This window comes from Petromyzon marinus, chromosome 2 (assembly GCF_048934315.1).
Source record: "Petromyzon marinus isolate PM22_M1 ecotype Great Lakes invasive population chromosome 2, UKy_Petmar_22M1.pri1.0, whole genome shotgun sequence".
Classification (NCBI taxonomy): domain Eukaryota; kingdom Metazoa; phylum Chordata; class Hyperoartia; order Petromyzontiformes; family Petromyzontidae; genus Petromyzon; species Petromyzon marinus.
Genome location: NC_133668.1, coordinates 7,767,004 through 7,791,976, shown reverse-complemented (window position 1 = coordinate 7,791,976; position 24,973 = coordinate 7,767,004). Strand labels below are relative to the sequence as shown.

The following is a 24,973-nucleotide window of genomic DNA, read 5'->3' as shown; positions in this document are numbered from 1 at the left end:
GACTCATGGGCAAACAGGCGGGACCCCTGCGTTATGGATGCGGGGGGGGGGGGGTTACTCGTATGGGTTAATGTTTTAAAAATTATCGAAAATTGTTAATAATGTAAAAAAATAGCATCTGGTCAGTTAGTTATGGTGAAAAGGCATTAATAACCAATGTTAAAGAAGCAGTTTTATTGTTTTCACATCAGCCACTTTTTTTCATGAAAATAAACGATTTTAGGGAACCATTTTAAACCACTCATTGCCGTCAATTATAACGTTGCGACTGTTTTGGGAAGTTAAATGCTTCATCTTATTTTAAATGTAAGGATTTTGTCAAAATTGGAAGCACAAAGCCGATTTGTTTCATTTCATGCAAAAAAGGGCCATGCAATTGTGCGAGGCGTTAGTCATCCGAGCAAGCCACAAAAACAAGGGGAAATTGAAAAAAACACTCCACATTTCAATTAGCCACGTGCCAGATCGCATGCCCGCCCCTCAACCCCTTGGACACAGAGTGTCAGCCGTGGACCAAAACCAAATCCACGCAATCGTTTTGGAAAGGTGGCGTCCAGCTCCTCATTCTCGGCACATGACGGTGCAACACTCCGTCCCCGAGGGAGGTCTGTTCCCCGTATTCCACTTGCCATTGCGGCTTGTTCGACCGGCCGTGCTCATGTGGTGAGGGTCGCGCGCGCGCATCGTGCAGTCCTTTTTGCGGGTACGCAACCGTTACCCATTGACGCGAGGGCCTGCGACAGCTCCCCAGGATCCACCGTGCCGCTCATGTCCCGGTCAAACGCCATGAAGTTCTGCTTCCAGCCGTTGAGTGCCGTCCACAGCTCCTTGAATTCGTTGAAACCCATCTTACCGGACATGTCGCGCTGCGCCCGTCAGTGAGTGGCAAATCAAGGAAAACATTGAAAAGACACCCGTACTTTCATTTGTGGGGCACCAGGGTGGTGAGATGTTAACTACCTCTCCTGGTATGTAGGTCGACATGGGTTCGATCCCGACCTCGACGCCTGTTTATTTGGAGTTTGGATGTTCTCCCTGTAGTAGTGTGGATTTTTCTCCAGGTCCTCCAGATTTGCACTCCACATTAAGAAACATGCATTTAGAGTATTTGGCTGCTATAAATGTCCACAAGATAAGGCCAGATCGCTTCTGGTAAAAAGAGCTATATAGCTCAGTGGGACTTACCTGGTAATTTTTTTTAAAATACTGCTCACAATCCTCTTGCCTCTACATCACCATCAGCCTTGATCCATCCACTGCTGGATAAACGCTTTCCCCTCCCCCCTAAGCTGTCGACCGATCTCACAGGGTTGGGATGTAATAAGCCATCAAAGCACCTGGACACGAGTGGATTTAATCGCAGCGAACGCCTCTCAAAAGCGTTCCTTCCTTTACTCGCTACTCCGCAGTTGGTCTCCAACAGCAGCAATAATCTCTTTTGGTGACGTGTTCTAATCAAAGCCCTGGCCCTACATACAGCCTGTGCTCTAATCTATGCCAATTGTTATTGCTCACAAGCTTTTATATACAAGGATTTTTTTGAGAGCATTTCTCTATACATCAAGCCATGAACACTTACATCAATACAAATATATATTTGCCAAGCAAAGATAAATACAGAGAGGATACATCCAACATGGAAATCATGATCTTGCAGGTCTCAAAGCTGAAAGCTGTAATGACAATGGGACAACAGTAAACATCAATTTCAATCCGCACAACATAAGATTTTGAATTAAATTCGCTGTTCAGAAGCAACACTGCACAAAATGTTAACCTACCGTAAATATTCAGTTACAAAGCAGTGTTACTAACAAAGGCAATAAAGTGTCGTTTTCCCTTTGAAATTGAAATATCTTAAGTAAATTACTGCAGCGTAAAAAGGACTTACAGCTGTCGATATGTTTATTATAAATAACATAGGACGGCAAACATACAAATGAAGGTGAAAATATAGCAATAAACAACAGCACATGGGTATCTGAAACAGCTGTAAGTAAATGAGCAAAATAACCGTCGCATAAAACATCAACCAGCTTACAATAACAATCTCGTACACACGCGAAGGGACTTCAAATTAACGGCAGTTACTCATACAAGCGGATCGGCTGTGCGGCACGTACGCTGATAGGTGCCGCTGATGCCCGACTGGGTCAGACACCGCTGGAGTTCCTCCGCATCAATTTGACCATCCTGTTGAAAAACCCACGCGCACTCACCTCTATAGAACCACACGTTACGGCCCACCCACAACAACTTTGGCCACGAATGTGTTAAAAGTGCGCACATACACAAATACAAAGACACCCCCCCCCCCCCCCCCCGTATATCCTTTAACAGACTGTCGGGGCAAGTGCCGTTAGCGAGCCCTTATGAAGGCCAGTAAGGCACACGAGGGGGTGGGTGGCCAACAACACGCCCGGTCGCCATTGTCTCCCTAGTGGCGATGTTTACACACCACGCCAAGTACTCATTTGAGGCCGAGTCAACTTAGGGGAGTTCCCAGATCAGTTCAGATACTGATCATTTGCGTTGACCGAGAGTGGGAATGGAACCCGAGACAGAGCAGGTTTGCAACGTGCTAACTGCTGCACTACCACTCCCCACGCACACACACGCACAAACACATTGGGAAAGGACATGTATTAAACCTCTGCAGAAATCAATCATAATTCAATTTAGTGCCCAATGTAGCTCGGAATGCAAGCTTCCACGTCAGCATGAGCAACCGCAGGCGAGGGGCTAGACGAGAACGTTTAGGGAACTAATGTATCACGTTGTGGAACAAAGCCAGTAAATTACACAGGTGCTCAGGTTCCAGGATAAGAACCAAATAAAGAGTTAGTATTTATATCTATAATGTCAAACCCTTGTGTAAATCCACTGCTGGATGAAGGCCTTCCTACACTGTCACTCAAGGGGGTTGTTTGAGCACACTGTGCTTCACCACGCTGGGCAGTGCCGGATGGTGAAGGGAGGTGGGGGGTGGGAGCACTGATCAGATATCACTCGCCACCGATTTTAGTCGTGCCCACAAACTGAACTCAGGTGACCGGCTTCATAGGGCAGTGGCCTAAGCACTACCACCACTGCAGGTCGGTTAGCTCTTGAACTCCATAAACGTAATCATAGCCAAGTCACCTTCAACGTAATGGACAAAATGAAAATATTAAATCAAGTAAAAACTCATCAACTTATATATAAACTTTCATCTCAAACAAAGGCAGCATCTGTAGCAAAAAGGGACAGTCATGTATTATTTTACCAAAGACAAATTTCAGGACAGATCCCTACAGGGCATCTTTTTACTGGCGCCGGTGATGATATCAAAATGTGGACACTTCCATCCGCCCGAGTGACGGCTGGCATGATTTATGCCGCTGGTGGAAGAACCAGCCTTTCGGGAACTAAACGCCCATCCACATTTTTTTTATTAACACCCCTTCAGTCAAGCTGCACATGAGTTATAATTTCTGGTATAAATAACAGCATAACTCCCTTTATTTATCCAGAAAAGCCTCCCCCGAGCCTCATTTCCTGATTTTCTTCAGAATTTGCTTGGTTTGTTTGATCCGTCTCTATTGTGTGTTGGGGACAACCAGAACACCCGGAGATAATTCAAGCAAATGAGAGAAAAACACTCGAACTCCAGATAGATGGTCGGCAACCTGCTGGATGTATTACCCCAAAGCAGGCACCTCAGTACCTGCAGATGTGAATCTCACACACCACCAGACAAAGCTTTATCTCAGCATGATTCACCAACCCCACCTCCAAATCACGGGTTTATAGGTGTGTGCATTGGCACTACTTTAAGTGCCTGAATTGCATAGCATTTGATAAATCCACTGCTGGATGAATGGGAGGGGGTTGTTTGACTATGCTTCACCAAGCTGTTCAGTGTGGGTTGGCAAAGGGAGGCCTAGGAGAACCGGGTCAGATGTCACTCTTCACTAGTGTTAGCCGTGGCCGGAAATCAAAAGCGCAGGGTTCATAGCGTGACACCACCCCATAAGCGGATTTAATTTTAAATGCTCATGTGAGCCAATTTAAGGCAGGGCTTCACAAACTCTATCGAGGCTAGCATGAGCATGAAATGACAGTGGAAGTTGGCCTTCCAGATCACCGGGTGAGATAATAGGGACGGGGCATACGCACCTGCCCGGCAACTGCCGAGAAGTAGCCGAAAAGCGGATCCTGTTGCGGGAAGCCCCCAGGGAATCCACCAGGGTACTGGCCAGGAGCACCGCCCGGCGCTCCGTACCCGGAGAACTGCTGCTCCCAGTGCACGTGGACAGAGACACACACACAGATGCGCGCACACACACACAAACACCCACACGAGTTCTACATGAGCACCAGTTTCGGTACGCAAGTACAAAAAAGGAATAAACACAAGATCACACGTGTGCACCTGTGTGGGTACATAAACTGACAAAGATTCCCCCTAGAGCCTTAAACAGACTGCTGGGGCAATTGCTGTTAGCGAGCACCTTTGAAGGCCATCGCGGCGCACGAGGAGGAAGTGTTGTAGCTAATACCACACCCAGCCAATTTCGTCTCCCAGTGGTGATAAATCAGGTACTCTTTTAAGGCCCAGTCGACCTAGGGGAGGCCCAGAACTGGTTCAGATAATCGTCACTGGTGTTGACCAGGAATTGAACCAGGGTTGCTGGATTCGCAGCACAGCAAGATAACCACTGCACTACCGCTCTCCACAGGCACAATGTTACACATATGTATATGTAGCGACATAGAATGGGTCATTACAGCGCATAGCGCTAGTTACTGGCAGAGAGGGGAATTGTGGGCACAACAGCCGACCTGCCAGCAGAGCAGGGTGTAGCAGCCGCTCTGCCAGCAGAGCATGCAATGCCAGGGAATGGGTCACTGGGGTGCGTAGCGCTTGTTGCTGGCAGAAAGGGGCATATGAGGACGTAGCAGCCCGGCCAGCTAACAGGGCACGTGATAGGCCAGGGTAAGGGGATGTGGGTTAAAGGTGACCAAGGGGACACGTGGGGTATAGCCCAGAGCCTTCTGGTAGGTTCCAGGAGGGGGCGTGGCCGAGGGCGGAGCTAGGCCATGCCGGGGGGCATAAAAGGGAAGTCCTGAGGCTGTATAAGGGCTGTCTGTCATTGGAATGGAACACGTCGAGCTAGGTATTCGTCTCCGGCGTCGTGGGTCAGGCAGCGTGCCGGCTGCCCTGACCCGGTTGTAGTTGTCCCGTGTGTGAACAAGTGTCTAAAGTGTAGAATAAACGTGCTGTCTCTCAAGTCACCCACTACACATGGATAAACATTGAAGCACATAGGCACACACACAGGAGCAAACATTGATGCACATAGGCACACACACAGGAGCAAACAGCGTTTCGCAGTTCAGCACACAGATGAGTACACATACTGATGAACAGCGGCAGACGTCGTGGGTGGACACAGGAACATGCGCTTAGAGTAATTTGGCTGCTATAAATTTCATCGTAATAAGTCACTTCGTTGAGCTATTATTTGTGGCCAGGTCGCCTCTGAAAAATAGCTATATACAGTGAGGGAAAAAAGTATTTGATCCCCTGCTGATTTTGTACGTTTGCCCACTGACAAAGAAATGATCAGTCTATAATTTTAATGGTAGGTTTATTTGAACAGTGAGAGACAGAATAACAACAGAATTCCAGAAAAACGCATGTCGAAAATGTTATAAATTGATTTGCATTTTAATGAGGGATATAAGTATTTGACCCCCTCTCAATCAGAAAGATTTCCGGCTCCCAGGTGTCTTTTATACAGGTAACGAGCTGAGATTAGGAGCACACTCTTAAAGGGACTGCTCCTAATCTCAGCTTGTTACCTGTATAAAAGACACCTGTCCACAGAAGCAATCAATCAGATTCCAAACTCTCCACCATGGCCAAGACCAAAGAGCTCTCCAAGTATGTCAGGGACAAGATTGTAGACCTACACATGGCTGGAATGGGCTACAAGACCATTGCCAAGCAGCTTGGTGAGAAGGTGACAACAGTTGGTGTGATCATTCGCAAATGGAAGAAACACAAAAGAACTGCCAATCTCCCTCGGCCTGGGGCTCCATGCAAGATCTCACCTCGTGGAGTTACAATGATCATGAGAACGGTGAGGAATCAGCCCAGAACTACACAGGAGGATCTTGTCAATGATCTCAAGGCAGCTGAGACCATAGTCACCAAGACAACAATTGGTAAGACACTACACCGTGAAGGACTGAAATCCTGCAGCACCCGCAAGGTCCCCCTACTCAAGAAAGCACATATACATGCCCGTCTGAAGTTTGCCAATGAACATCTGAATGATTCAGAGGACAACTGGGTGAAAATGTTGTGGTCAAATGAGACCAAAATGGAGCTCTTTGGCAACATCTCAACTTCGCCGTGTTAAGGAGGAGGAATGCTGCCTATGACCCCAAGAACACCATCCCCACCGTCAAACATGGAGGTGGAAACATTATGCTTTGGGGGTGCTTTCTGCTAAGGGGACAGGACAACTTCACCGCATCAAAGGGACGATGGACGGGGCCATGTACCGTCAAATCTTGGGTGAGAACCTCCTTCCCTCAGCCAGGGCATTGAAAATGGGTCGTGGATGGGTATTCCAGCATGACAATGACCCAAAACACACGGCCAAGGCAACAAAGGAGTGGCTCAAGAAGAAGCACATTAAGGTCCTGGAGTGGCCTAGCCAGTCTCCAGACCTTAATCCCATAGAAAATATGTGGAGTGAGCTGAAGGTTCGAGTTGCCAAACGTCAGCCTCGAAACCTTAATGACTTGGAGAATATCTGCAAGAGGAGTGGGACAAAATCCCTCCTGAGATGTGTGCAAACTTGGTGGCCAACTACAAGAAACGTCTGACCTCTGTGATTGCCAACAAGGATTTTGCCACCAAGTACTAAGTCATGTTTTGCAGAGGGGTCAAATACTTATTTCCCTCATTAAAATGCAAATCAATTTATAACATTTTTACATGCGTTTTTCTGGATTTTTTTGTTGTTATTCTGTCTCTCACTGTTCAAATAAACCTACCATTAAAATTATAGACTGATCATTTCTTTGTCAGTGGGCAAACGTACAAAATCAGCAGGGAATCAAATACTTTTTTTCCCTCACTGTAGCTCAGTGGGCCTTACCTGCTGACGTAAAAATTGTTTAAAGTGAGTAGTTATATGCAGACATCTGTACACAAATGGCGAGCATGTAAATTACTGAGATCACATACTGTATACAGATCAATCTTGATTTGAAGCTTTTGTGACTGCAGCAATCCATACTCTTTGGTTTTTTCGGTAAAGTCACGTAGGTAGAAATAAAATAATAAAACAAATCACGACGTTTCGATTCCTGACATGCAATACCCTGAAGTCAACAAACTAAGTTGTACCTGCGGTAGCAGTCGCATTGGGGAAACGAAAATACATGTCTCGAACCGTGTTCGTGAACACAAGGCAGATCTTAAACATGGCAGAACCAATACCTCTGCCGTAGCTGACCATTGTTATAACGCTGTGGGCTCGCATGATATTGTTTTTTTCCGAGACCAAGGTACTCTGCAAACCTTCGGGCTACTATCAAAGGTCTGTTCATGAAGCCATCCAAATATATAAACAGACAAAACTTCAACCGATAAAATGGATACAAACTGAACAATCATTGGAAGGATGTTATCAACCAGGTAATGCCTTAACTGGTTGTTGTTTCCATTGTACCTGCCGGTTTACTAGCACATTTGTATCTGTTCTTCCCCAGCTTCCCACTTCTAGCCCCGCCCACTTCCCCCCCCCCCCCCGTCTCACGTCTTCTTCCCCTAGCGCTCACGCACCCCACACCCCCCTCTCTCTCTCCCCCCTTGCCTCCTCCCCCCTTTCTCACCTATATAACCTCTTGCCACGGCAGCTCTCCCGCCGACTTCAGCATTTTCTTGCTGTGGTTGTCCCACCTGATGAGGATCGCTTGTGTTGCGATCGAAACGTCGTGATTTGTTTTATTTTATTTATACCTACGTGACTTTACCGAAAGTACCAAAGAGTATTATACAGATCAATCAGTCAATACACTGCAATCCTGTGTTTCAAGACAGATGGGAAATGTGTTGAGATAATATGCTGCTTGGCAGCGGGGGACCTAAAAAAATAACGAGATTAACAGCTATCAGAACATTTAAAAAAGCATTAAATTGTGACATTTATAGGTAGCCGTGCTTGAAATAATGCAAGCATAATAACCTTGACAATTATGAACGGAAATATATGGATAGTTTACCATCTCTCACCTAGAGTCGACAGTGAATGCACCGAAACATCCAATCCACCCCCCAAAGGAAGAATAAAACAGTGCTGTGGTTACACGTGTTTATGACAATGTTACACTTAAAGAAGCAATTTATTTAAAAGCATTACTCTCAATTGTTAAGAGCAATGTATGAGATACGGTAGCAGACCTGCAGTGTGTGGCAATTTTATAAACCACAACTCTTCAGTCAATTTTACGCATACTACGCCTGACAAAGCAGTAAGCTTCGGCAAAGACGTACCATTACTATTAAATTCTCATCTCCCAATATAAATGTGTGACTGCTGTCAATTTCATTAGATTTAAAGGTACCGTTAAATGGAGTCTTATTCGGTCGTCTTCAAGGTCCAACCAAATTGAGGCACTTAAACCAGGAGCAGTGGTGAACACAGTAGTAAAGTCCACAACATCATCACTGTCTTTGCGAGTTTACCAGCATACATTATGGGTTGTGTAAGCACTACTTGTATTTTTTATGCAGAGAGACAGATATATTAAAGAGACTGTCTTACACATGCCGAGGTCAACTTCCGCAATAACGTCAAACATAGCGAAGAGGTCATCAAACCTCACAAGGCACAATGTACAAAAGTATGACTAACTTGTCACAACACGCATACATAGGTGTAGCTAACAGGTGACTACAAAGACAAATATCGCCCTTAGAGCCTGAACAGACTTTTGGGGCAAGTGCTGTTAGAAAGCACCTACAATGGTTAGCACTGCACATCAGGGGGTGGGTGGGCAGCACCACGGCTGGCCGCCTTTGTCCCCCTCGTGGAAATGTGTATACACCAGGTACTCATTTGAGGTTGAATCGACCTAGGGGAGGCCCAAGATCGGTTCCGATAATCACTAGTGTTGGCCAAGAGCAGGAATCGAACTCGGGTCGCCGGGCTCGTTGCGCAGCGTGCTAACCACTGCGCCACCACTCCCCACTAATTTGTTCTCCCGCACCTCCGATTAGTGCGGTTGGCTACGTATGGTGCGATAGACGTTCAACATATGTACGTTCAACATCCACACCAACATGGCAGGATGACACAAGCACAAGATGGCCTATTTTTTAAAATGATACATCAGCTGCTTTCTAACATCTGCATTGTATTTTTTTATTTAAAGCTTTCGTGACTGCAGTGATTCATATTATTGGTTCTTTCGGTAAAGTCACGTTAATTTTTCGTCTCCCCCCTCCTCTTTTCCGAACATAGATGGACTCGTCCATCTAAACAAACTGTCAAATCGCTATCCGTGCTAACGTTTTAAAAATAAAGAAATAAACACAAACCGCCACTTCTTTCAAATGTTTCTTGCCGTTGGTTTTTCACACCTGATGATGCCTGCTTGTGTTGCAGTCGAAACGTCGTGAGAATGTTATTGTTATATATTTTATTGTTTCCCTACAACGTGACTTTACCGAAAGAACCAAGAATATGAACATCTGCATTGCAGTCGAAGGTCAACTTTGGCAGTGACACTTCGTAACCTCACCTCGGCAAAAGCTAGTCAAACCGTGAACCGTGTACAAGTGGACATTGTGATGAGAACTCATGGTTGGGCCGACCGACCACTGGCAATGCAACACCTACTCTAGCACAAGTGGGAACCGGACAGACACATGGCAACGAGTAGTGGCTCCACGCTTGCCAAGATCGTTGCTGTGCTGCATTTTATTTGGTTTGCTTTTGTCATTTGTGGTGGCCCAGCTCACTCTTGCAAATGAGACCCATCCTGGTCTCTTAAGTTCTCATCCGGTTAAAAAAAAGTGTCACTTCAACTTGTTGAATAAACGTGTGTATGTACAGCCCTTTTAGACATACAACCGCCATGTTGGTTATGGGAGTTAATTCACCATCATTCAAGCAAAGCTGGTCAGTGTTGGTTAGTTAAATGCGGGGAACATTGGGACCATTGTAAGTACAGTAAATCAAATGCCATTTTCTGTACTGTCTGCGGCCCGCCACGTAGGCCCGCAACAGAATACAACGACCAGACATTTGTGGTGGTCGCCCGCCCAAGCACTAGCCAGGCTTAAACCTGCTTGGCTTCCAGGATCTAACGAGGTCATTGGCAGCAACAGCATGGCACAGTGTTAATGAGTTTCAATTACCAACCGTCTACACAAAAAGGCTATTGAGTCTGATTTAGGTGGTAATTTCAGGAGATCTTCATACCGTGTCTTACACGTGCATGTTTAAATGTCCTGCAGTACTCACAATAACAAGTGTTCCGTTGTGGCCACTGCACAGCTAATGAAACTTTAATTACACGCATCCATTTATGCTGAAATTGTAATTCACTAGTCACACCGTTGTGTACAAACGGCTCATTAAAAAAACATATGAACATCTGCACAGCCACGTTGGAGTTCCTGTTAATAATGAGTCTACACGCAGAGCACAAACACAACAGAATTGCATGTTACAGTGTTACATTGACATGGCAATCTGTTAAATATGAGCTCAAGTTTCGGCAGCAGCATATTCCGCGCGGCCATTATTCATTCTAGGAGCTACATATTGAAATGTAAAAATGTCACATCCAACTAAACATCCGTAATATTTTGATCTCCACTTCAACGCTTCAATTACTGTATGTCAATAGGGTTGAGCATAAAAAAGAAAGCCTCTGCATGTACTTTTAACACCCCATTTTCCACAGAAATAGCCGAGCGACTTATCCAGAACACTGCAGGAATTACCAAAGTATCCACAAGTTTCGGAAATGTCCCCGAGTCGAGAGAGACGGCAAACATGAGCTGAAAGGGGATATACTGTGGCTGTGTGCAGTGCAGTGTTCAGCATGTTTTCCCCAAGCAGGCATCCACCAACAAGGGGATTGACGTTTCAAAACTCACCTCTGCCCCATAACGCTGTGGGGCAGTAATCACAGCATGTTTGGCACTGCTATGAAATTACCTTTAAAAATATTACCTTGCATCTTTTGCAACGGATAAGCCACTATATTTTACTTACTACTGGCGTGACCAAAATTTCGCTCAAATTGAAAAGTGCTCATGATCACTTAATTTGAAAAGCCAACTCAAACCCCCTTTTGCGATCTTGCCAAACCTGCGAGGGAGCCAATGCGTGCATCTCTGTAGACCCGTCCATAATAATTGTGCCGAGTAAATGCGTTCTAGAAAGTTAACCCCCGACCTTTGTCTGTTACATATTCGCTGCTTTCAGCCAAGCGAAAACTGGTGCAATCTGTTTTTTTTCTTATGCAATGCGCGAAGCAGGAAGAGCCCCAACCGCCGTTTGTTTGTCTTAGGGGGGCGTAGCAAATGGCACACACGCCAAAAGCACACACCACACAGTAAACGCGCGCGCACACACACACTTCAGTCTTTGAACGTTCACCATGGCTACGGCAGTTATATTTCAATTCCAAGGGTTTGTGTTTAGTCACGTATCTGCATAGGCATTTAACCCCTTAGGCATCGCTCACTGAAGTCACACCAAGCATGCGAGAACTTAAGTGTAAATGTCACCTGGGCTGGCTCAGCACTGACCCATCAACCGTGGGTTCATAGGTCATGGCCAGGGTGTTTATTGGCAGGCAACAGGGTCACTAAACTGTACCGATCCATCATTGAGGACTCCTAAAGCAGGATAAAATAGATGTCACACGACATGCAAGGCATGGGAGGAATGATTCAATAGTTACACGCCATCTACAAACCAACTTTTGCGTGGATTTGCAGTCCTAAAAATGGTCAGAAACCTGACGGCGTGCTTGAGCAATCTGAACATGAAATGTGGAGTAACACTTGAAGCAGCTAAAATTAAAATTTACAACGTAAATTCTAAAGTTATGTGTGCGAGGTTGACAGTAGTTGTGTAATCTTAATCCGAGCTACAGAGTTAAAAATATTCGGCACGTCACTCCACAGCCTAACCAACAGGCCATTTTGTCCATCCCCCTGGTGCGTAAAGGCATCGCAACGTTGTTGCGGGTCAATGGGGTTATTCAACCACAACGGACAGTTCAGTTTTGTTAAGGTAGAGAGCATAGGAGTACCGTACAACAATAGATGTTGCTGCATTGCCCTCCGCTGTCCACCATGCAGCCCCTTCAGTCTAAAGCCTACAACACCTGTCATCCATCTCGTCATCCATCTGGTCAGCCAGCTGACAGATCGGGCACATTCTGATTCTGGACGACTTGGCCATAGACTTTAACAGACCCCGCCTAATACCAATCATTTTTGTGCAATGTAACTTGACATCAGCACAGGATTACTGTGTTACCATATTTATATGAATCAGCAGAGTTTAGCCTGTGGGTCGTTTCAGTACAAACAACATTGGTCAAATTGTACAATTTTCTCTTATACTCAGTAAAATGCTCTGCTTGGGCTCATCTGCACTTGACCAATTTATTCTTGATTAGCCAACCAGCCAATAACCACACCCATAATTGTGTCCAAGGGCATAAATAGGACATGGCATCTAAATGGGCCCAATCGACCAACACGTGATGTACACTGCACAAGGTATTAAAGGCTGGGTGGACCGATGGCGCACTGCACCACAAACCCAGCGACACAAATTCAATTCGCGACCATGGTTAACCAAAGTGACAAATGATGATAGATCCAGTGTTGAGCTCCCCCCTTTCACCATACTTCACCAGAGTGGTGAAGTATGGTGAAACAACCCACACGACTAGGTGGAGGTCTTCATCCAAGCTATACAGTATATCACATTAGCTTTACTACCCGGCTTCGCCCGGGACTTGGATTCACCACGACCGGCCGCCTTTGTCTCCCCAGTGGCGATGTTCACACACCACACCAGTTACTCGTTTGAGGCTGAGTCGACCTAGGGGAGGCCCAGGACCGGTTCACAGAATCGTCACCGGTGGTGGCCGTGAGCAGGAATCGAACTCGGGTCGGCGGGTTCGTAGCACAGCGCGCTAACCGCTACACCACCGCTCCCCCCACACACACACGCGTGCGTCCATAGGTACACATAGACGCGCTTGCTGCAGACAACGTTTAGGGTGCGTACGGCAGTAAACGACTGAAATAATAAACCAATGCTGCACGAAGAACGCCTTGGACCTGCAACACAATTGTATGGCACTTTACTCGCAGAGGGTTGCGGGGGGGGGGGGATTGACATCAGCAGGCACACTCCGTTACGCTTCCGCATAGGGGTCACATGACAAGTGACGTCACAGCTCACTTGCCGTGCGAAAAATAAATGCATTATTGAGCTCCCCCCCCCAAAAAGTGTATTTTTATAATTTTTGCATGGTGTACAGTCTGGAAAGTACCCACATGGCAAATTTCAAGTTTGTTGCATGTCGGAAAGTACGCTAAACATTTTGAACAGACACATTCACAACTTTGCCTTTTATATATATGGAGATGACCGTGTGTCCATCCGAAACGCACCGTAAAATAGAGGAAAAGAAGATAAAACAGGTTTGGCTGGGTGGGGAGGTGGGGGTTATATGTGAGGGGTAGGGGAGGGGGTTAATTGAGCTGAGGTGGAGGGGAAGTGCTGATGACCTCAGAGAAACTGGGCTGTTGAGAGTAGTACAGTACACCGACGTCACGCCAGTTTGGGGTGAGGCTGTGAAAAAGGCGGAAGATGACGTCACGACACGTTGAGCGTGTTGGAGGAGAGGGAGTGATGACGTCCAGAGACGCAGGAGTGGTGAGGACGGGCAGGGGGGGGGGGATCATGACGTCAGGCGACACTGGTCAGGTGAGAGGGAGTGATGACGCCAAGTGGAAAACACTAATTGCAAAAACATACTAAAATAAAAATGTTAAAATAACATGAAGACTAAAAAAACTAACTTTTAAATTAAGATACTAAAATATTCCAATGTCTAAAACATCAAAACCAAATGATAAAACGTACATATTCACCATTCCTTTTACAGGGGAAGTTCCACGGGTTCCTGCCTAGTCAGAGTATCAAAGGAAGCCAAGAGGCTTAACAGGTCCCTGCAGGGTGGGCTGGTAGGAACATTGGAACTTTGCGCAATTTTATTTTTACACCCCAACAGCACGAGATTTCACTTCGTTAAAGTATTGAAAGGGGACGGACGGACACATTAATCTATTGCAGGCTGGTACACTCAGTTTACAACTTCGTTCCTACCAGTATAAACGAAACTTTCAGTAGTATACTTGGTGCTACCACTGCGGTAGCTTACGCCGTCTGAACTAATAAAGTAATGGTGCAAGGTCCATTTCAAATGCAATAAAATGACAAGTGGCTTCTGCATGAACAGATAAAAGAGATGCCTCCGTCCAACCTTTGGGCTTTTGTCAACTGTAATTTACATGCCATTTGTCAATCCACTACTGGATAAAGACCTCCCTCCCCCCATTCCATAGGAGTCATGAGGGCCGTTTGACCATACTTCGCCATCATATGATGATCAGTTCGGGTTCAATAAGGTTTCAGACCCCCAACACTTGGTTCATACAAAATCGCTCGCCATTGATATCAACCATAACCAGGAATCACACTCAGGACAACCGCTCTCACAGCACGGTGCGCTAACCGTCGCGCCACTCACCACCCCCCTCCACCCCCTTTGTCCAAATCAGTGAAATGAATCACTCGTCACCTGCGGCCCCTGACCCCACTCCGCTCTCGTGGCCACCGATGCCGTTGGCAATCTCGCACGTGCACGCCATTCTAATGGGGGCGGCTTCTCCTCCTGATCTACCCGGTCGTTAAAAGTAGTCCGCGGAGCGCGGCAGGCTCAAAGCGGCGGGCCCCGTGCCACGCGGCGTGGCGCGGGGTTGCGCGCGCTCCGCCTTATCCTGACGGCGGGAAAACAACCGTGGCGACGCATCGTCCTGTCGCCAGCAAGCCAACAGGGATGGGAGCCAAGCGGGCGATGTGTGATCGGTAATTAGCGGCATGCACGATGGATGGGTTGGCATGTACACCGAGCGGAGGCTGACAATTGTCATTGCTAGTTGGCCAATTCAAGCATGCTCCAGGAGCATATTTAGGTCAAACAGCTGCTGCACTGAGTATTCTGGCAATTGAGATACTGTGGGGTGCAAGCCAAAGGATGTAATGCACACAAGAGGACCCCGTCCACAGCCGAGACGGAACAGTGAAATCGGCTAGCGTGCCAGGTGCTACATGGAATGTTGCGCGTCACAAGATCGTGAAAGATGGAAATGGCTTGGGAAGGTCTTCAGCCAGGAGTGAATAGAGATCATCGTTGAGGATGATTACGGAATCTATTAAGTGTTGCTATTTATAGACGTTATGAGCAATGGAGTACAACTGCGGAGGTCACATTTAAAACACAAATGCCAAACATGAAAATTAAAAACAACTAAATTATACAAGACATTGAATGTCAATAGCATATCACTGGGCTAAATACGTATTGATTTATTGATTCATCAATTATTTCAATAGAACAGACTTATACATTGCACTTAATCCAGTTAAAACGCAAGATTCCTTTATGCACTTCAAATACATCACCGTGGAATAAAGTTGACGCATATGCGCACTTTAAAATGAAACATTCGATTAATTTTGAAAACCCAACTGATGGGATGTTGTTCTCTGGTAAGTCACAGTTAACTTTTCCCCTCATATGCCCTCTCGGATCTATTGAACCGCAAACCACACCACCCCCTCTGATGACAAATCAACCTGACAAAAGCCCCCTAAAAACACGCGACCATCAACTCTGCAGAATATATTTCACAGAAAGCTACTCAATTCATTCCGGGGTAGCTGCAGTCAGAAATATCACATCTACAGAGGTAAAAAAAAATATTTTATTCGCCATAATATTCTGCTGCGATTGACAAAATCACCCAGAATGCAGATCTCAGAAGCCAAGCAGAATCGAGACTGGACAAGCACTTGGATGGGTGCCGTCTACGCACGCCCGGTTGTCATATAGGTGGCTGTAGAGTTATAGTGGACAGCACAGTTAAATCTATTGTTGCACTGCATTTTCTATGCTCCCAGGTTACGCTCCCCATCTTCACCAAGCATGCACTTACGAGCGTGATGAATTATGGTCAAATAACCCGCCACGATGCAGTGTGGTGGCCCTCAACCAGCAGTGTATTGAAGCAAGGGCTGTAACATGCACATGCACAACATTCTGCTATCGCGACACGCTCAAGCGAGCTCTCAAGCACACTAAACTCTCGCAAACGGGACATGTGAAAAACGCCCAGGTGCACACCAATCCGTGGCCACGTATTGATTATTACATTTTAATTGAAACCTTATCGTACACAGCAGCAGCTTAGCCATGTGTGGTGCACAGCAGTTGGCCTCTAGTTCCCGCACGTCACAATTCAATCATTTCTACAGTATGTTGCTATGCAATACCTCCTGGTATCTAAGCAACTGAGAGCACTCTGCTAGCAAGCAAAGCTGACCCCTGTCATTGAGCAAGAAGCATTTGCTCTTGTGAATGCAGCGTGGTACACAATACACCCTCAGCAATAAGGACCGTGGTGCAAACACCCGTGACACGTGTATTCTCAATGTACAGAAAGGTGATTATGAATCACCATTTCCACACCAGGGGAAGGACTCTTATTCAGAATTGGCAAGCAAGTGGTGACAAATAATAAAAAATGCATTCATACAGACAATCTCCTCTGTACGCAATGGGAGCTAGAGGCATTACTCGATTAACCCCCTCCATGAAAATATGACCTAAATGACAACTGGTAGTGCGGAGACAGCACAATTCATGATCGCTTTGTCTCCTCTGTACCGTATGTACTATTTCATTCGTATCGTTTTCCCTATTATCCTGAAGCTGGCACCTGCATATAATATGCGTAAATAATCTATATATATAAAAGATACATTTGTGAATGTGTGATAGTCGAAATGTTTAGAATACTTCCCGACATGCAACAAACTTGATGGCATGTGGGTAGCTTCCAGAATGTACACAATGCAAAAAGTAAAAAAATACACTTTTGTAATTTTTTTTTTTGGGGGGGGGGGGTGCTGCAATAATGGATATATTTTGCACGGCAAGTCACATCACCCGAATGCGGCAGCGTTACGCAGTGTGCCTGCTGACGTCACGCATCCCCACCCTCCACGTAGGCCGTGTATTAAGCCAAGACAAGAATCCAAGTCTCGGGCGAAGCCGGGTAGTAAAGCTAGTTAACATATATTCTGCATGACTCAAAGCGTGTTTTATGAGTGCAAGTATTGATTTTAATCAATTAATACGTGCCAAGCGAGAACCGACAGAGCATTCTCTAAGAAATTCGTTTGATTCACAAACACGAGTTTGATTCTCACTAAAGTGCCAAGTGAAATCTGAAATAGCCATATTCCCCCCTCCCCTCATTTCACCAGCTTGCTCTAAACAGAATGAAGTATGGTCAAACTCCAAGACCACAACAGTGTGGAAAGACCATCACATCCAGTAGTGAACCTACTATGCATTATATTGTATTAAACTAAACTTTTATTTACCAGGTAAATCACACCGAGCTATTAAGCTCCATTTCCAAGGCAACCTGGCCACACATGACAGATCACCGAAGAGGCTTATCATATATGGGAATTTATAGTAGCCAAATAATCTAAACACAAATTCCTAAATCTGAATGGCAAAACCAGAACACCTGGAGAAAACCCCACGCAACCACAGGTAGAACATGCAAACTCCGAATATACAGGCGTCAGGTTCAAGATGGAACCCATGACCTGCTACATACCAGGCGAGGGATTGTACACAACATTTACAACGTGTACAAGCGTACTCTTCACTCAGTGAACATTCATGAAAATATCAATGGCACTACAAAAAATGTTGTGTATATTCTATGTCTCCGGCTTTGTTTCCCAACCTGTGCGTGGTCAGAAAGGCCACGGGAATTGGTCTGCAGAATTGCCCGTTGCACAACTACTGCCTATTGCACAACTATTTACATTGTGTTAATGATTCATCAACACAGTTGGCTATTGCCTGAATCTGTTGATTGCTAGCATTGGTTAAAGTTAGAAAACATTTTACTGGTGCTCCACAAAGTATTAGGGGTTGACAGTAGTCCACTGGGATCTAGAAACATTGAGATGCCTTGCTTTTACAGGTTTTATTAGATTGATTGCAATGAGTCGTGGAAAGGCTGTATTTGGTACTTTTCATTTTAACGGGTCCTAATGTGGCTCAAAGGGAACTTATGAACCACATTACGGACACTGGTTGATATAAGCTACTACGCCACAGCCAGTGGCATATCACAGTTGGTATAGGCCCTACTGAAATAAGTGTTTATACACGTGGGAGAAAATCAGAGCACGCGGAGAAGAGCTACGCATGCGAGGGGACAACACGATCCCATACATAAGGGGGCAGATGATGCATTCTGCTGTCAAGCGAGGGTATGGCACCTCGATGTCCACAGCAAGGGAATTTTTGCAACATTTGTCCGATCCACTAACCCTCACCTCCACAATGTCGGATTCCAGACACGCACCATTACTGCCCATGTTAATGTAGCACGCTTTTTTTGAGCTACAATCTACAGGAGTTGGCAGAGTTTTAGCATATCATTTAACATTCCAACACTAGGGTCTATTTTTTATCCCCGAGCTCATCTTCTCCTTTATTATATTGTAAAATCGTGCAGAACCACGTAGTTATGCTGGTTCAGACGCCTCCAGAGATCGAGGTGTAATGTGTATTACACACACCTGCCTTTTAATTACAGTGAGGGAAAAAAGTATTTGATCCCCTTCTGATTTTGTACGTTTGCCCACTGACAAAGAAATGATCAGTCTATAATTTTATCGGTAGGTTAATTTGAACAGTGAGAGACAGAATAACAAAAAAACGCATGTCAAAAATGTTATAAATTGATTTGCATTTTAATGAGGGAAATAAGTATTTGACCCCCTCTCAATCAGAAAGATTTCCGGCTCCCAGGTGCCTTTTATACAGGTAACGAGCTGAGATTAGGAGCACACTCTTTAAAGGGAGTGCTCCTAATCTCAGCTTGTTACCTGTATAAAAGACACCTGTCCACAGAAGCAATCAATCAATCAGATTCCAAACTCTCCACCATGGGCAAGACCAAAGAGCTATCCAAGGATGTCAGGGACAAGATTGTAGACCTACACAAGGCTGGAATGGGCTACAAGACCATTGCCAAGCAGTTTGGTGAGAAGGTGACAACAGTTGGTGCGATTATTCGCAAATGGAAGAAACACAAAAGAATTGTCAATCTCCCTCGGCCTGGGGTTCCATGCAAGATCTCACCTCGTGGAGTTGCAATGATCATGATAATGGTGAGGAATCAGCCCAGAACTACACGGGAGGATCTTGTCAATGATCTCAAGGCAGCTGGGACCATAGTCACCAAGAAAACAATTGGTAACACACTACGCCGTGAAGGACTGAAATCTTGCAGCGCCCGCAAGGTCCCCCTGCTCAAGAAAGCACATATACATGCCCGTCTGAAGATTGCCAATGAACATCTGAATGATTCAGAGGACAACTTGGTGAAAGTGTTGCGGTCAGATGAGGCCAAAATGGAGCTCTTTGGCATCAACTCAACTCGCCGTGTTTGGAGGAGGAAGAATGCTGCCTATGACCCCAAGAACACCATCCCCACCGTCAAACATGGAGGTGGAAACATTATGCTTTGGGGGTGTTTTTCTGCTAAGGGGACAGGACAACTTCACCGCATCAAAGGGACGATGGACGGGGCCATGTACCATCAAATCTTGGGCGAGAACCTCCTTCCCTCAGCCAGGGCATTGAAAATGGGTCGTGGATGGGTATTCCAGCATGACAATGACCCAAAACACACGGCCAAGGCAACAAAGGAGTGCCTCAAGAAGAAGCACATTAAGGTCCTGGAGTGGCCTAGCCAGTCTCCAGACCTTAATCCCATATAAAATCTATGGAGGGAGCTGAAGGTTCGAGTTACCAAATGTCAGCCTCGAAACCTTAATGACTTGGAGAAGATCTGCAAAGAGGAGTGGGACAAAATCCCTCCTGAGATGTGTGCAAACCTGGTGACCAACTACAAGAAACGTCTGACCTCTGTGATTGCCAACAAGGGTTTTGCCACCAAGTACTAAGTCATTTTTTGCAGAGGGGGTCAAATACTTATTTCCGTCATTAAAATGCAAAGCAAATTATAACATTTTTGAGATGCGTTTTTCTGGATTTTTGTTGTTGTTATTTTGTCTCTCACTGTTCAAATAGCCCTACCATTAAAATTAGAGACTGATCATTTCTTTGTCAGTGGGCAAACGTACAAAATCAGCAGGGAATTAAATACTTTTTTTCCTTCACTGTATAGTCACGTGAATGGGACCTCTGGGATTCACACTTATGCTGAAAAAGCAGCTTTATAATCAAATCAGTCATTTACAGCTCTATGACAATCCAATGCTGGATGAAGGCCTTCATTTGAAATGCCTGCTATGTGGGTTGTTTGACTGTACAGTCCTACTCCCTGGTGGTTTACTGCAGATCGGCCAAGGTGGGGCCATGACCACGCCAGATGGAATCTTGCCATTGATGTTAGCCACGGTCAGGAACCAAATTCAGATTTCTGGTTTCACAGTACAGTGCGCCAAACGCTGCGACAGCGTTTTATTTCTGTTCAAAAAAACCATTACAGTTGTTCTCAGATTAAATATACCCATACCTGTCAACCCCTTATCACTGCCCTATCTTATTACAGCCCAATTCAGACCTTATTGGTCACCCCGTGCCCTTATAAATCTAAACGTTCATCCTACAAAGTCCCATCACAAGGGAGAAACAAAGACAAAAATTATGTTACGAAACAAAAACTGTTTTATCTGTTAATTTTGATTATTTATGTTAATGATGCTACTTATTATGCTGTCTGTGATCTGGCATACTGATGCTTGCTTGATATGTGGATGCGCACACACACTCATGTTGTAAATGTACAAAGTAAACAGAAAATGACGGGTTAAACAATACACTTTTTATTATTTGGCCGCATTTTTTTGCCCATATTTGAAACGGCTGTATGCCACGTGGTCCTGAAAACAAAATTTTCCTGTACAATAATACGGGTAAACCGTATATGTTGGCAGGTATGTATAACCATTACAAAAGATTAAATACAATTCTCACTTATGAAAGTGGTAAAATATGACTCACTCATATTGGTTAAAAAAAAACCTTAAGCCTCAAGGACTCGCTCAACGTACCTGGTCCCACAACACGTCGGGATCAATTGCAAAACTAAAATTACTGAGCCTACAACAAAACTGATAGTTGGGACAAATAAATGTGTACTTCTATCGTGTTTAACTGTACCTATTTTGTTGATAGATGCAGTCAAGCAGAGAGAAAGAGAGAAAGAAAACAAATTAAGGTTTGAAGCCTGGGCCTTAACCAAAATAGGAATAAATCGTGACTTAAAGCTTTCGTGACTGCAGGAATTCAAATTATTTGGGTCTTTCGGTAAAGTCACGTAGATAGGTTCAAAGAAAATAACAAAAAAAACACGACGTTTCGACCGCAACACAAGCGATCTTAACGTCGTAGGGTTTTTGTTATTTTATTTGAACCTATCCACGTGATTTTACCGATAGACCAAAATAATACAAAATAGGAATACGACTTGGTGGGGGGTACATCCAATGGCGTGAAATACTCCAATGCCGTCGGTCCCACACAAACCATCAACTCCACAAAAACACGAGAAAGCGATGTCAGGAGGATAGAGGGGACTTGGCATGCCACCCCTCCCCATCACCACTGCAACATGGCTCCTGACCCTCCCCCCCCACAGTACGTGCTTCATCAGTGCTGAATACTGTATACATAGTGGAAAGAAAACCTACATCTTCCCCTGCACACTCCTCCCGACCCCCCCCTCCCCCACAATCGTGGCCATATTCATTCCTGGCTTTACACGTCCGGCTGCGCTTGGGGGCCAATGTGGTGTTGAATGCAGAAAAACCAGTGAATCCACTTCACGCACTAAAGGGCGTTCGTTGCAACGGCCAGTTGGCTTGCCGGTTCGCAAAGCACACGTGTCCACGGAGTGGCCGGTCCAAAGGGTGGCGGGGCTCTAGGAGCCCTGACATTTTGTGGAAAGGATCTCATGCAGTGTCAGCGTTTTTATTTTAGTCTCGTCAATGACAACTTGTGGGATTTTAAATCAAAGCTGTAAATTCATGTAGTCACTCCGAGTCCAGTGTACCAAAAGCATCCCAAAACATTAGCACCACTTCGTTTATAAATGTCGGGTGTTGTGTGAGGCATGCCATTTTCCCCAAAACTCCCAAATATTTTGAGGTCAGCCAATCCAGAAACACAAAATAATTTCACTATATACATAAATAGCCGGTTTTACATCAATTGGCATTCTCCAGTACATAGCAGTATCTAATAACGTGACCGAATTATCTTGCATTTTAATTCAGACTATTGTAGTTAATGTTGTCTCGTTGTTGTGACGCTTTGGTGGGCAGTGGCAGAGCCACCATTACGCTTTAATGATTTTTTTTGTCCAACCGGCAGTACAAGTAAAACGCTTTGATTTACACATTTTCGTCCCGTTAACAAGATTAACGCTGTGGCACCACGTTCAACGCATGCATGAATCACGGAGAGTTACTCAACACAGGATGTCGGTGAAGGCGCCCAGCAGAATCGCTGGAATACCACAGCGGTCTGGCTCCCCTTATGCACTGGGGCCACACCCAGCCGAGCTAAACCCAGCCCAGTCCAACCGAACACAACGTCAACCCCACTGCTGGACGAGGTCCTCCCTCGCACCGTGTGGATCTGTGGGTGGTATTTTTTTTTGGGATCATATTTCACCATGCTATTCAGTGTAGGTTGGCGAAGGCGGAGGGAATTGGATCGACAGTACAATGGGGTTTGCTGCACTTGCCCCTCTGGCTTCCCACACCTCCATCGCAGCCTATGACACACCTGTGTTACACAATGTTGTGGCAAATCCAAGCACGTCAGGCGTCAATAGCTTGGCTACCGACATCTGATGCGGCGCATTCCAGGATTGTTTGACTATAGGCTAACCCGAATAACTTATCAGGCCTCCCCCACGCAGTGTCAAACTCTGAGGCTTGGTTTGACCATACTTCACCAAGCTGGTCATTCAGGCGTTGAACGGTTCAGATACCACTGATAAAACTCCTTTTTTCGGGTTCATACTCCATAGCGCAGTGCGGTAACCACTGCACTACTCGTCCAATACACAGGACTAACATAACCCAGCAAAACCCAACACGTGTACAACTCACAAGTTCAGCCCTGTTTTACGAAACTAACCAAGCACTAACGCAGCCACCCATTTACCCGTACCCAGAGAGAGTGAGAGAGAAGAAAAAAAACCCAATTTGATGACGAAGGTTGACCACGAAGTCGGGCACTGAGTCAGCATCAAAGGGAAGAGGGAGAGAGCGCGCTTTGACAAGAAGGCGGCCATTACAAAACCCCCTAATTAAAACAAACACGCGTACTGCAACGAAGACAACCCCCACCCACAGCAACCGATCCCAAAAAAATCACTACAATAGCGGAAACATCACTGCTTTCTTGCAAAGGACCGCATACGTTCAACATTCACGCGCGCGCACACACACACACCTGTCCGTAGCCTGGATACGCCATGAGTATATCAGTGATCGCCGCCGTTCGAGTTCGACTTCGAAGTCCGACTAGCCGCCGCTGTTGCTGCTGCCGCTGCTTGGGGTGGATTCTGAAGCGGGGGGGGGGGGAAGCAACACGGAAGCGTCAGCCAATGACGCGAGGCGACACCCCTCCGCGTGACGTCACTGCGATCGGAGCCAATGGGCAAAGCGTCGTAGCTGCGTAGAAACGCGCCCATCGGTGAGAGGACACGCCCACAACTCTATATTAGGGAGCCGCTTGTTTGACATCGGTGGTGGTGGGGTTATTTGACACAATTGCTGGGTACGGCTGGTGGTACATCTACCGGTGCATTTACCGGTCATCTCAGTCCGCAAAACAGACACATAAGTAGAGAGAGAGAGAGAAAACAAACTGCAGGAAATACTAGAGAGAGAAAACACACTTGATATAAACAAACTTAGTAAAATTATATTTCTAAGTTTACTAGGTTTATATTCTTGGTTCTTTCGGTAAAGTCACGTTGAAGGGAAACAATAAAATACTAATATATATAAAACAATAAAATTCTCACGACGTTTCGACTGTAACGGAAACAGTCATCATCAGGTGTGAAAAACCAACGGCACACCTGATGATGACTGTTTGCGTTACAGTCGAAACGTGAGAATTTTATTGTTTCATATATATTATTATTTTATTGTTTCCCTTCAACGTGACTTTACCGAAAGAACCAAGAATATGAATCACTGCAGTCACGAAAGCTTTAAATCAAAACTTACTAGGTTTATTTTCTCATTCATTCGGACCTGATGATGATTGCTTGTGTTGCAATCAAAACGTCGAGGGAGTTGTGTGGAATTCCACACAATTCCCCCTCCCCAGCCTCTCTCTCTCTATTTAAGACCTCGACACAGAGACGTTGTCTTTCTGTGTGCCTATGTGTCTCTCTCTGTTTGTCTCTGTGTGAGTCTCTATCTGCTTGTGTGTCTGTCTGTTTGTCTCCGTGTCTGTGTTTTGTCTCTCAAATTTAGCAAGAAGAACG

General features: G+C 45.5%; 1 protein-coding gene across 1 annotated transcript in view; it reads right to left on the bottom strand.

Moving 5' to 3' along the window:
- Window positions 1-24,068, bottom strand: part of SRI (sorcin) — a 30,694-nt gene extending 6,626 nt beyond the window's left edge. Inside the window, exons 1-5 of the mRNA XM_032965042.2 lie at window positions 23,926-24,068; window positions 4,159-4,275; window positions 2,124-2,193; window positions 1,630-1,673; window positions 719-866 (exon numbers count right to left, since the gene is read on the bottom strand). Coding sequence (XP_032820933.1) covers window positions 719-866; window positions 1,630-1,673; window positions 2,124-2,193; window positions 4,159-4,275; window positions 23,926-23,949 — 403 coding nt within the window. The 5' untranslated portion in view covers window positions 23,950-24,068. The remainder of the gene's footprint in view (window positions 1-718; window positions 867-1,629; window positions 1,674-2,123; window positions 2,194-4,158; window positions 4,276-23,925) is intronic.
- Between the last annotated feature and the right edge of the window lie 905 nt (window positions 24,069-24,973).